The 13,653-nt window shown below is 41.7% G+C and overlaps 1 protein-coding gene across 1 annotated transcript in view; it reads right to left on the minus strand.

Moving 5' to 3' along the window:
- The window catches only part of LOC145395507 (organic cation/carnitine transporter 2-like), a 41,157-nt gene that overhangs the window by 10,347 nt on the left and 17,157 nt on the right, over positions 1-13,653 (minus strand). The window contains exon 3 of the mRNA XM_080269115.1: positions 10,524-10,675. Within this exon, the coding sequence (XP_080125241.1) occupies positions 10,524-10,675 (152 nt within the window). The remainder of the gene's footprint in view (positions 1-10,523; positions 10,676-13,653) is intronic.

Raw genomic sequence — 13,653 nt, forward strand, 5'->3', positions numbered from 1 at the left:
GAATGCTACAAAGCTATGTCACTTACAATACAGCCCATACAGGAAATAAAAGACAGTCTTGAGGCAACCACACAATTTAACCCATTTCCTTCCGATTACGCAATACTCTATTTTTGCTGCTACCAGATGATTTTAGTTTTGTTTACGTAAGTACCCAAATCGTGAGTTAATGAAAGATACTGCATACGGCGTCTACAAACATCCTTTCAACTTTACAGCAAACACTATTTTATCATGACACCTTGAGTGAATTTGTGGTATGACAGTTGGAACAGCGTCAACTAACTCCTATACAAGCAGGATGGTCACGGCACACCACCCAGCTGGGGACTGGTTGTTCAAGAGCTGCTAAACAACAATGTCTCTCACCAATGGACTGGGAAAGCTGGCCTTTTTTTTTTTTTTTTTTTATGTTTTTAGGTTTCACAGCCTGCTTTTAAGGCCCAGTAGTCCTCCTACGTACCGCACACCTCTACATATCACCACTTCGGCGCTAACACCCACCGTCCATATTGAATACATGCTAGGGCTGTCTCATACAGGACCGGTGCATTGGTATTAGCGGAGGTATTTATACGTTATGTCGGCGGGTCTTCTGGTAGATCAGTAAAGTTTGATTTTTATGAAACTGTTTTATGTTCTTGAGTGTGCCCATTTAAAAGTGTGCACAGTATAAGAAAAACATGCAAGCTTTGAACTTTTTTTCTTAGTATCCTACAAATGTTTTGCGACTCTACCAGGCTGGTGCTCACATGCTCCTATGGAGGGCTCTCGAGCTTCGCCCTTGATTCTCAGTTGTTTCCAGCTACAAGAGTTCGGTTTCAACCATCTCCTAATGACGACAGAATGGCTGATTGTATGGGGAATCTACTTGCACAGTCGAATGTGCAACATAGGGCCGATGCCAATGGTGTACATTTATATTCATATATTTCAGTATCAAGTATTATAACTGAGTGTTGAAGCTGAAAAAATTTTCAGCAACTCATACTTTCCTCCGCCCGCCAGGAGGTCTGTTTTACTTCGTATATACATAAGGCAAGGAGCCCGCAAACTGTTCCAAGCAAAAAACAAAATCAATACAAAAGAGAGCCAAATCAAGATACGTTCATTTCGAGATGCCTGGACACATTGCATTTGAAAGACTAGGTATCATAGGAAGTAGGAACTACAAACAGGAGAAGACAGTTCCAGAGCTGACCTGTTGCATAAATAAAGGATTGGGAGTAACGGTTATCTCTTGCATTAGAGAGTTGGACGGGAAAAGGATGAAAATTTGTTGCTAGACGGGTGCTACGCGCCCGTCATAGAGGTGGAGGGATGCAGGCAGACAGTTCAGAAGAGCAGTGACCATTGAAGTAGCGACAGAAAAGAGATAAAGATGCAGTAGTGCTGCGAGGAGACAGGGGTTGAAGGGAGCCAGTAAGAGGAGGAAACTTAATCACATGAAAAGCCTTTGACTCCACCCTTTTGAGAGGAGCTGTATGTGGGGAGCTTCCCCACACATGAAAGTTGGACTCTACACAGGAGCGAATAAAACCCGTATATGAGGTCAACAACTGTGCAGGGGTAAAGAAGGCACGGAGCCAGCTTAGCACACCTAATCTCTTAGGAGCAGATTTTACAAGAGATGAAATATGATCTTTCCAAGATAAATCCCGAGAGAATGAAATCTCCAGTATGTTTAAGGATGATTCAGGCTTGATCTGGATATTATTAAACATTAGTGGGTACTCCTGTGGAAGGTTTTGTTGGGTTCATAGGTGTAAGAACTGAGTCTTTGATGCATTAAAAACAAAATTACTTTTACCCCAGTGAGATATGAGCCAAGTCGGACATTAGGTGTGCCATAGCCTCATCCCTTGTTTGTTGAAGTAACTGCTGAGATGGACGTTGCGGGAGCCGAATGGAAAGATGAAGGGTGGAATCATCGACGTATGAGTGAATAGGGTTAGATGTACAGCTTAGAAGGTCATTGATGATTAATAGGAAGAGAGTTATTGATAGGACAGAGCCCTGAGGAACACCGCTCTTGATAGATCTAGGAAAAGAACTGTGGCTTTCTGCAACAGCAGCTATAGAACCATCAGAAAGGAAGCTAAAAATGAAAGCACAGAGAGAAGGATAGAAGCTGCAAGAGGGCAGTTTGGAAATTAAAGATTTATGCCAGACTCGAAAAGCCTTTGAGATATCAAGTGCAATCGGAAAGCTTTCGTCAAAGTCCCGAAAGGAGGATGACCAGGAGTCTGGAAGGTAGGTAAGAAGATTGCCAGTGGAACGTCCCTGACGAAACCCATACTAATACAGAAAGAAGGTTGCGATAGCAGAGACCCTTTACATTTTTTTTTGTTTAGAACACACTCGATAACTTTTGAGACACAGGATGTTAAAGTAATTGGGCGATAGTCAGAAAGTTGAATATGGTCACAATTTTGGGGGGACTGGCTGAATGAGAGCAAACTTCCAGCAAAAAGGAAAAGTACAAGTTGACAGACAAAGGCAAAAGAGTTTATCTGCTGTAGGCAGGGTGTAAGCACAGAAGCACAGTTCTTGAGAATAACAGGAGGTACCCCATTAGGCCCATATGCCTTGTTAATACTGAGGCCAGTGATGGCAGAAAGCACATCAGTGGAAGAAATATTAATGTCAGCCATAAGGAAGTCAGAAAGCGGAAGTATTGGAGGAACAGCACCGGAATCATCTTAGATGGAACTGGAGGAGAAAGTCTGAACAAAGAGATCTGCTATATCAGTAGAAGAAATAGCTACAGAGTCATCAGAGTAGAAAAGAGGAGGAAGGATGATGAGGTAAAGTTATTTGAAAGGTTTTTGGCAAGGTGCCAGAACGAACAGGAAGAATTCGAGTTGGAGAATTGAGAGCATTTAGTACGGGAGAAATTATCTTTAGCAGAGTGAAGAACAGACTTAGCATGATTCCGGGCAGAAACATTAAAAAAAAAAAAAAAAAAAAAAAATGTGATTCAGGGGTGGGTTGGCTCCAGTATCTTATAAAGGCATTCTCCTTGTTGTGGACATTATTAGAACAAGCGTGATTAAACCAAGGCTTTTTTGCATTAGTCAAAGTATGTGAGAAAGGAATGTAATCCTCCATGCCTGAGAGAATAACCTTCGTAATGCGCAAGGCACACTCAGATGGCTCCCGGTCATGGAAACAATAATCATTGCAAGGAAAATCAAAGATGTACTGCCTGAGGGCCTTCCTATCAGCAGCTTCAAAATGCCACAACCGACGTTTCTTTGAGGGTCCACAGGCCGTACTGGAGCGACAAGAGAGGTTAAACTAATACGGTTGTGAACGGAGGAGCCCAGCGAAAAGTATAGATTAGCAGGGTAAGCAGAAGGATTAATTGTAAGGAAGAGGTCAAGTATGTTGGAAATCTCTCCAAGGCAGTCATGGATAGGGGTACGTTGCTGTACAAGCTGAACTAAGTCATTAGGGATAGAAAAGATATAGGCTTGTTCACCAGGTGGATCAATGAAAGGAGAGGAGAGCCAAAGGTGGTGTTAAACACTGAAATTTCCTACAATGGAGATTTCAGAGAGGGGACAAATGGATAATGTGTTGCATCGTAGAAGTAAGAGACTCGAAGAATTTTTCATAGTTGAAGTAGAGGATAAGTAAACAGCAAAGGTATATTTAGTCAGAGAATGACTGGAAAGCTGAAGCCAAAGAGTTGAGAATTCAGAAGAATGAAGTTCAGGAGCACAAGGGCAAGATAATTCGTTGTGTACATGTACACAACAGCCTTCTTTGGCTTTGAAATGAGTATAAAGTAGGAGGATACAGAATAGGGTTTACTATCAGATCCCTCAGACAGCCGAGTCTCAGTTAAGATGAGAAGGTGAGGTTTAGAGGAGGAGAGGTGGTGGTCAACAGAAAGTTAGAGGAAAGGCCGCGAATGTTGCAGAAATGAAGAAGTGAGTCAGAACGTGGTTCTAGGCAACTCGTCGAGTCGTCACCAGGAGAGGAGCGGATGATGGGGGCATTCATGGTCTCCTCCCATTGGAGACTCCGAGGTTTGGTTATTAGATGCCATTTTTAAAATAATTTTGAAAAAGAAGTGTGGTATGTAATGTGCATGTAGTTTGGTGTTGACAGAGAAACCTGTACTGGATAGCATGCAGACCTACTCTCTGTGTTACTGAAACCCCTATAAAAGTACAGGAAAAGGGGATGGGCAGGAAGTAGTTCCGAGGGTAGATGAAACAGGAGTTCCAGCTCTCCCTGTCATCAGCTTTCCATCCACCTTGGGATTACTGCCCTGCCCAACTGGTGCCACAGTCTACTCAGGACTGGCTCTAAAACTATGTTGAGGAAAGGGATCTGCTAGTTAGGTAGTGCTGGAGTATTCCCGACGACTCACGAAATTTTCGTGACATGCCAGAGTTGCCAGTTAACCCACTTTTTGTAAGAGTAGTTATTTTGTAAGTTGTACATTAATATTTGTTCTTTTTTCTCTATATTGTTTTTATATGATTGTTAAATTAGATAATTCTGTCTCTGTTTGTATGCTGAATAGTTTAGAGTTTTATGCAGTGTAAGGAAACTCTGGCATGTTTTGGATGTCTCTGAGTTGGTAACTGTTGTAACTGTTTCTCTTTCAAGGATGCATGAGAATTGTGGAGAAGTAGCAGATCACTCTACAATATAGGAAGCTTATATATGGATGGGGAAGAGACTAGAGCAGATTCAGTCAGTTTCAGTTCAGTTTGAGTGTCAGTGCAGTTTGCATATCTTCGGTACTTGTGAAAACAGTGAAATGTTGTTGGCAAGCATTAAGTGTAATTGCAGTTAGTGAGGATTGTATAGCTCTGGTAGTTGGGAAAACAGTGAAGTGTTGTTGGGAAGCTGTAAGTGTAATTATCTGGCGAATAAAGACAGTGAACTTAAGAAGCCAGAGTTTACTATATCCGTGATCTGATCTTGTGTCCTGTACACAGAAAGGCTGACCATAGGAAGAACAACTCACTGGGCAACGTCCTTCCTATACTGTACTACTGCTGTTGGAGCCTGTGGCAGTGTTGGATGGGGAAGTAACAGTGGTGTCTGGAGTGGGATAATTAGAAAGTGCTGCACTGAGTCAAACCTTCGACATGAAGGCAGAAGGTGTTCAGACAAGAGGCCAAGCTAGACAGGAGGAGGCATATCTGGCAGCAATCATGAAGCCATTTCAAGTTCAGCATGAAGGACAGAAAATAACTCAAAAACATTTAGAAGCACAGAATGAAGGACAGAAAGAACTCAAAGAACAATTACAAGCACAGAATGAAGGACAGAAAGAACTCGAAGAACAATTATAGGCACAAAGTGTACAATTGCAAATACAGAATGAAGGAAAGAAAAAACTCAAAGAACAGTTACAGGCACAAAGTGTACAACTACAAGGACAGAATGAACTCAAAGTGTACAATTACAAGCACTGAATGAAGGACCGAAAGAACAAAACAATTACAGGTACAAAATGAAGAACAGAAGTAGCTCCAGAACGAAATCGAAGAACAATTATTCCAAGCACAATGTGAACAGCTAGAGGCATTACGGGAGCAACAGAGGGAGTTACAGCTGAGGATGCTTGGACAGCTAGACGATTTCATGGGAGAAATGAAGAACAACAGCAGTTGAAGGAGGAATTATACGCTGCACTACTGCAGCAGTAGTATGAGGTAAGCAATTATGTGATGGAGTGTATTTTCTGCCATCACTGGCCTCAATACTAACAAGATATATGGGCCTGATGGAGTCCCTCCTGTTGTCCTCAAAAACTGTGCTTCAGTGCTTACACCCTGCCTAGGTAAACTTTTTCACCTTTGTCTGTCAGCTTGTACCTTTCCTTCTTGCTGGAAGTTTGGTCTCATTTAGCTAGTTCCAAAGAAGGGTGACCGTTCCCAACTGTCTAGTTATCGTCCAATTGCTTTAACATCCTGTGCCTCAAAAGTTTTCGAGTCAATTCTTAACAGAAAAATTTTAAAGCATCTTTCCTATCACAACCATCTTTTTGATCGTCAGTATGGGTTCCGTCAGGGACGCTCCACTGGCGATCTTCTCACCTACCTTTCAGACTCCTGGTCATCCTCCTTTCGGGACTTTGGCGAAAGCTTTGCCATTGCACTTGACATCTCAAAGGCTTTCGATGAAGTCTGGCATAAATCTTTAATTCCCAAACTGTCGTCTTACGATTTCTATCCTTCTATCTGTGCCTTCATCTCTAGCATTCTTTCTGGTCGTTCTATAGCCGCTGTTGTAAATGGCCATCATTCTTCTAGATCTATCAACAGTAGTGTTCCTCAGGGCTCTGTCCTATCAATAACTCTCTTCCTATTCTTCATCAATGACCTTCTAAGCTTTACATCTAACCCAATCCACTCGTATGCTGATGCTTCCACCCTTCACGTTTCCATTCGGTTCCCGCAACGTCCATCTGAGCAGTTACTGCAACAAACAAGGGATGAGGCTATGGCACAACTAATGTCTCACTTGGCATGTATCTCTGACCGGTAAAAATAATCTTGTTGTTTTTAATGCATCAAAAACTCAGTTTTTACACCTATCAACCCGATGCAATCTTTCACAGGAGTACCCACTATTGTTTAATAATATCCAGCTCCATCCTGTATCATCCTTGAACATGCTTGGGGATTCATTCACTCGGGACTTATCTTGGAAAAATCATATTGCATCTCTTGTAAAATCTGCTTCCAAGAGCTTAGGTGTGCTAAGCAGACTCTGTACTTTCTTTATCCCTGCACAGTTGTTGACTTTATACATAGGTTTTATTCGCCCCTGTTTAGAGTACATCTCTTATAAGTGGGAAGGCTTCCCACATACAGCTGTTGTCAATAGGGCGGAATCAAAGGCTTTTCATTTCATCAACTACTCTTCTCTTACTGGTTCCCTTCAATCTCTGTCTCTTTGCTGCACTGTTACATCTTTATCTCTTTTCTATCGTTACTTCAATGGTCACTGCTCCTTTGAACTGTCTGCTTGCATCGCTCCACCTCTACGACGGGTGCGTAGTACCCATCAATCAACAAACCCTCATCCCTTTTCTGTCCAACTATCTAATGCAAGAGTTAACCGTTACTCCCAGTCCTTCATTTATGCAACAGGTCAACTCTGGAACTATCTCCCTCTGTCTGTATTTCCTTGTTCCTATGATCTCCAGTCTTTCAAACGCAGTGTGTCCAGGCATCCCGAAATGAACGTATCTTGAATTTGGGTCTCTTTTGTATTGTTTTTGTTTTATCTCGTAAGGAACGGTTTGTGGGCTCCTGGCCTTTGGTTCCTTTTATCTTGCATAAAAAAAACAGTATGCAGACAATCAGCTTAAGAATAGTGAGGGAATAGTGACGGAGTGCAGACAGCATGCAGATAACTAGTTGAAGCATGTAGTCGACCATGTGAAGATAATTAGTGAGATAATTGAGTAGAGAAATATTTCACTGCAGAATGTACAGACGTCGGAATAAGTTCGTTTCCCTTTCCGTGGACTAAGGTGTTTGTAACACTGCTCGATGGAGAGGTATCCCCTCCTCCTCCCTTCCTCATACTCCCCCACTCCCACCCAACCCCCCCCCCCACTTTTCTCTCCGACCCCATAACCCCACCCGGTACCCTCCATACTCTCGCTCACAGCCAGCTAGGAGTTTCTGTACTTCAAGCACCTCCCGAATTACGTGTAGTCCGAACAACTAATAAAGGAATAGTACTCGTACAGTATATATCATAAACCAAGTTAGGAAAAAAGTATACTACACTGAGAGAGAGAGAGAGAGAGAGAGAGAGAGTGTGTTAAAGGACAGGGAACGACAGGTGGGGAGGGAGGGCAAGTGGGAAAATGGGAAATGAGAGGACAGTTACGGAGAAGAGGCGAGGAGAGAACAATGAGAGCTAAGAAAAGAGACCTAGAGTGAGAAGAAGAAACAGTGAGAGGTGAAATGAGATACAAGCAGTGTGAAAGGGAAAGAGAAAAGAGAGATGTGAATAGAAAGGCCGGGAGTCAGGGAAGTAGAGACAAAAGGGGAGACAGCTGAGAGAAAATGGGAATGGAGCAAACATAGCAACAGGGATAACAAACGGAGAACAGGGAAAGAGAGCTACGGAACGGAATACTGAGAACGATAATGACAAGAATTAGAAAAGGAGGCAAGGTAACAGGGAGGAGGAAGAAAGTGTGTTATTCTGGCAAGTACGCAGGGAAAGAACTAAGCAGGGTAAGACGAAAGCATTGAGGCTGAGTAGAACGAATGCAATATTCAAGTAAATAGGGAGGGAAAGAAACAAAAAAATAGAGAAATTTGCGGTAAGTAGAGAATAAGGGTGGGAAGAAAATAGGTTACTTTGGGGGACAAGAAAGAGGAGGGGGATGTTAAGAAGGGAAGACAAAAGGAGGAAGAAAGAGGGAGGGAGGGAAAGACAGTGGGAAGAGCGGAATGAAAGAAGAGATTTCGGGTGACAGGGAGAGACGGAGAGAGGAGAGAGAAAAAGAGCATGCAATTATTACTGGGGAAAGAAAGTAGTGAAGGAAATGGCTTTAGTACAAGAAATACGAAGAGAGTAATGGAGGAAAAGAAGTAAGACATGTGACAGATGAAAAAAGTAAGACAATGGTGTGACACATGGAGGGAGAAAGAAAAGATGAGTGATATAAGGAGAGAGTGACAGAGGGGGAGAGAGAAGAAGAAAAGGAAAGAGAAAGGGAGGAAGGTAGGGACTGGGCAGATGGCTAAAAGAAAGGGGAAGGAGGGAAAAGGAAACTGGGGATGAGACAAAGGATCCAGAGAGAGAGAGAGAGAGAGAGAGAGAGAGAGAGAGAGAGAGAGAGAGAGAGAGAGAGAGAGGAAGGGGGGGGCAGTACACAGACAGGCACAGACAGGCAGGTCGACAAATATTCAGAAAGTGTGTGTGGTGTGTGTGTGTGTGTGTGTGTGTGTGTGTGTGTGTGTGTGTGTGTGTGTGTGTGTGTTTGAAGTGAATAACTCATACAATTTTGATCGGATTTTATGCAGACTTAAGTCAATGGGTTCAGGATAATCCATGGTGTTGACTCATTCTCTGATGACAATACGTCAAGTTTTGCTGTCACATGGCAAGGTCAGCTTAAACAGTTTTGATCCTGGTCAATTTAGATGGTCTTGATCCTAGTTCGACCAAGCTTTGTTGATGCGCCGACGTTAGGCAAGTACAAAAGGGTTCAATTTGGGGAACAAACAGTCGAAGTTCAAGGTCACAGAGCAAGGCAAAAGCTCGGCTCAAGTCTGTGTGTGTGAACATAATAACTTTAATTAAAATGACTTGATTTCAGTCAGACTTTATTGCAGAGTAGTGAGGATGGCCTATTGCTTATGGAAACTATATGCCAAGGTCACATGGCACGGCCCAGGGTAAGGCAAGGATAAAGGGATTTAGGGAACAACCATGGGACAAGCTCCCGGGACAAGCAAGAATGTCCGATCCCACAAATCAAACAATTTTGTTTCGATTTAAACCAAACTTGGTGGAAGGAATGAGGGTTCGCCACTGAAGATATTAAGTTCTGAGAACAACGAGACAAAGGTGAAGGTCACAGGGCCAGGCCAATGCACAGATTTTGATTGTATACAGTATAGTACCAGTTTAATGGAAGACTGAAGGTCATACAAGAATGAAGTACAGTATTTCGGTTTTGAGAATAGTCGATCAAAAGCCAAGGTCACAGTTGTTAGTCTAGTCCTCGGTCCTTAAGCTAATTGTAAGATGCTGGTGTTGAACTCTTTGGGTACTCCTTCATATTTGTCTATGCAGCAATGAATGATGGTAGTAGTTGTGATCCCAGTCACATCTGAAAGCCGAGGCAACACTTCTTTTCACGTCCACTATTCTCCTTCAGGGGGATAAGGAAGGGAGTGAGGAACGTTTGTAAAACCAAGCAGCTGCACCATTAGGTTATATCGATGCCACCACAAGAAGACGTTCCTCTCCAGCACCATGATTTAGAATGGTTAGGTATACTCTGTCTTCATAACATGCTTCACAAATTATCGTAAAAAGTTACTTACTCCTCCACACCTTCCCATGCTCAGTTTTAATGATATAGTCATTCACCTCTTCAGTCCGATGGCGTATTTTTTCATCATGCCACCACTAGGTGCTGCATTAATTAAGGAAGGTTACACAGAGTGGTCTATCTTCTGTATAACGTTCCTCTTTCGCTCTTCAGTTGCTTCCTCATGTATTATGGGGACGGCGTAGTCAGCGTTATCAATGTCTAACTTGTATCCCACTGCTACATTTATGTCCACATCAACAGACTGAGCCGTCCCCGCGAAACATATGGTAACTTCAGGTGAGTTTCTAGTGCAGTGCTGTTTACGGGCCACCCTGCATAGCAGTGAAGAGATAATAAAAGTAGTATTTAATTTATCAAACTCCCCCTTAATTTGAATATAACTGCCAGGAACTAACTAGATGAAATATAAGTAACTGAAATGAAGGAATTAATTTGGCTTATGATGAAAGTTACTCACGCCAGCGTCAAGAGCCTAATGATTCTCTGTCGTAGTGTGGAGAAATGGAAAGCCATGTAGATATGATATGCTTTCTTGTCCCTGCCAACCAACAGGAGGCGCTCTTTAATTTCTTCAGGCGATGTCTGATGTCGTCCATTGATCCTTGATATCTGTCGCAGGGTCAGTACTATATTAGATAACAGAATATTCAACTGATTTTATACGGCTGTCCTTGATATTTGTTCAAGGGTCAATATAACACTAAGATCATATTCAACTTACAAGGTGACCCTTCACAACTGTAGCAGGATCAATGAGATAAGATAATATTCAGCTGATTTCGTAAGGTGATTTGTTGCATGGTTAACATTACATTAGATACGATAACATTCAACTGATTTCGTCAGATGATCCTTAATACCTGCGGTAGGACCAGTATCATATTAGGAAACGAATACTGATTCAGCCAGTTTCATTTTTAAAAATTAACACACACACACACACATATCCTTTCGTACGCTGTATCGCAATATTTGGTAACAGGAAATTCGGATAGCCAACTCATAGTCGAGTACATTCTAGTATTCTATTCCAGCTAACACCAGGCAAACTCCCAGACTAAAAACTTATCAGAAGAATATAGTCAATAGAGCAGATATTAGAAAAAATGACATTTGGAGGGGTTAAACAATTGTATGTGGCTGAAAGTGTTTTATCTGAAGATAAAGAAGTAGAAGATTGCATTACGCCCGTCGACTGCTTAAGGGTTCCTGAACCACAAAGTATTATTATTATTATTTTTGGTGTGTGTGTGTGTGTGTGTGTGTGTGTGTGTGTGTGTGTGTGTGTGTGTGTGTGTGTGTGCTCTTACCTAATTGTTCTCACCTAAATATATCTTAACATGAATGAGTCAAGCTCGTACTGTCCCGTGTATTAAACTACTTTTATCATACATATCCTTAAACTTATGAATTGTCTTGGCACACACTATTTCATTCATTAGAGCATTCCATTGATCAATTGCCGTATTTGGGATACTGAATTTTCTTGCGTTTTTATTTCCTCTCTTTTTATGTAGTTTTCTGCAGTGTCCTCTTGCTGATGCTTCCCCATAGGTTATTTACTCATTTATGTCTATTGTCTCTTTCCCTGAGATGCATTTATGTAGCATAGTCATGTCTCCTCTTTTCTTTCTCTCCTGGAGTGTTGGTAGATTCATATTTTCTAGCCTTTCTTCGTAGCTTAGATCCCTTAAGCTTGGTACCCATCTCGTATCGGCCCTTTGTACTTTTTCAATCTTATCTGTGTTTTTTGAGATGAGGATTCCAGACTACCAGTGCATACTCCTGGGTTGGTCTGATGAATGTGTTAGTATCTTTCTCAGCATGTCTTTATTTATGTATGTGAATGTTATTCTTATATTATCAAGCAGTGTATACATGTTCCGTACCTTCTCACTGATGTGGTCAGCCGGCAATAGTCTGTTATTGATAATCACTCCTAGATCCTGCTCCCTTTCTGATATGTGTAGGGCTGAATTTCCTAACTTATAATCTCAATCTCGTCTTTTTCCACTTTTAACCAAAGTTAATTTCATGACACTTGTCCACACTGAATTCCATTTGCCACTTATTGCTCCATGCATGAAATTTATTTAATTCATCTTGTAGCTCTTTGCCAGAATCTGTTAGTAATTTTCCTTTGTATTTTTGCAACATCTGCAAACATATTTAGCTTCCATTTCCAATGTTACTGTCTATATCATTTACATTAACTAAAATTATAATTGGTGCCAGCACTGATCCCTGTGGAACTCCGCTAGTCATTGCCCTCTATGGTAAGTAATTACCCCTTAGTACTGTTCTCATTTCCCATTTTCTGAGGAAATCCTGCACCCAACAGTACAGGTTGCCTTGGATTCCTCCTTGATGGTACAGTGTCCATAAAAGTCTTTGGTGAGATACCCTGTCAAATGCTTTCTTGAAATCTAGATAGATACTGTCCACCCATCCTTCTCTTTTCTGTAATGTTTCTGTAACTCTATCATACTAGCTTAATAGATTAGTAACGCATGATTTTCTTTTTCTAAAATCTAACTGCCTTTCTGTTATCATATTGTGTTCTTCTTGATGGTTTACCCAAACTTTTATCAGCTTTTCTAGTATCTTACAACACTTGCCAGTGATACTGGTCGGTAGTTGTGTGGATTCTGTCTATTCCCCTTTTTGAATAGGGAAACAATGTTTGCATTCTTCCAAATATCAGGTAGTTTACCTTGACCTAAGGATTCCTTGAATATTAAATATATTGGTCTACTTAACTCTTGTGCACATTCATGTAGCACCCAACCTGAAATTTCGTCAGGAAAATTTGCTTTTCCTTTGTCTAATTTACTTAACTCTTCCTGTAGTTCTTTTTTTGATATTTGTATATCTGGTAATGCTACCTTGAGAGAGTCATAATTACTTCCTACCCTGCGGGTAGGGAGGGTTTTCAAGAATACTCCCCCAGTATCCATGCTTGTCGTAAAAGGCGACTAAAAGGGTTGGCGGAGGGTTAGTGCCCCTCCCCGGAAAACAACTAACTAAAAAAACAAACAAGAAGCCTCGGACAAGGACTGACCTAACGATCACTACCCAGGACCGGACAAAGGACTTGGTAATGACTACATGGAATGGAAGAGGAGCGAATGATGAGATGAGAGAGAGATTGTCCAGGTGCTTGAGGGTGCGAAAGTGGATGTATGTGGAATAACTGAAACAAAATGGAGAAAGGAAAGTGTGAGAGAATGGGATTATGGATGGGGTATATGTGCAGGAGTAGGGGAGAATGAGAGGGCAAAGGAAGGAGTACGTATAGTTGTGAGTAAAAGATGGAAAAGAGCATAAGACAGTATGGATCAGTTGGGTCAAGGATTGTGTGGGTAAAGTTGAAAGTTGGAATACAAATGTGGGCGATTGTGTGTAAGTATGTGCCAAAGCAAGACCGTGCTAGCAGAGTGAGAGAAGAGTTCTGGACAAATGTGGAAGTGTGCATGGAAAAGTTTGGAAGGAATGAGTGTTTTTGATCGGTGATATGAATGGTAAAGTAGGGAATGTGAAGGTGGATGGAACAGTTGGTGAGTGGGGTGTACCTGCTAAGATAGATG

This window comes from Coenobita brevimanus, chromosome 31, assembly GCF_032717465.1.
Source record: "Coenobita brevimanus isolate Jiangsu-jjx chromosome 31, ASM3271746v2, whole genome shotgun sequence".
Lineage (NCBI taxonomy): Eukaryota > Metazoa > Arthropoda > Malacostraca > Decapoda > Coenobitidae > Coenobita > Coenobita brevimanus.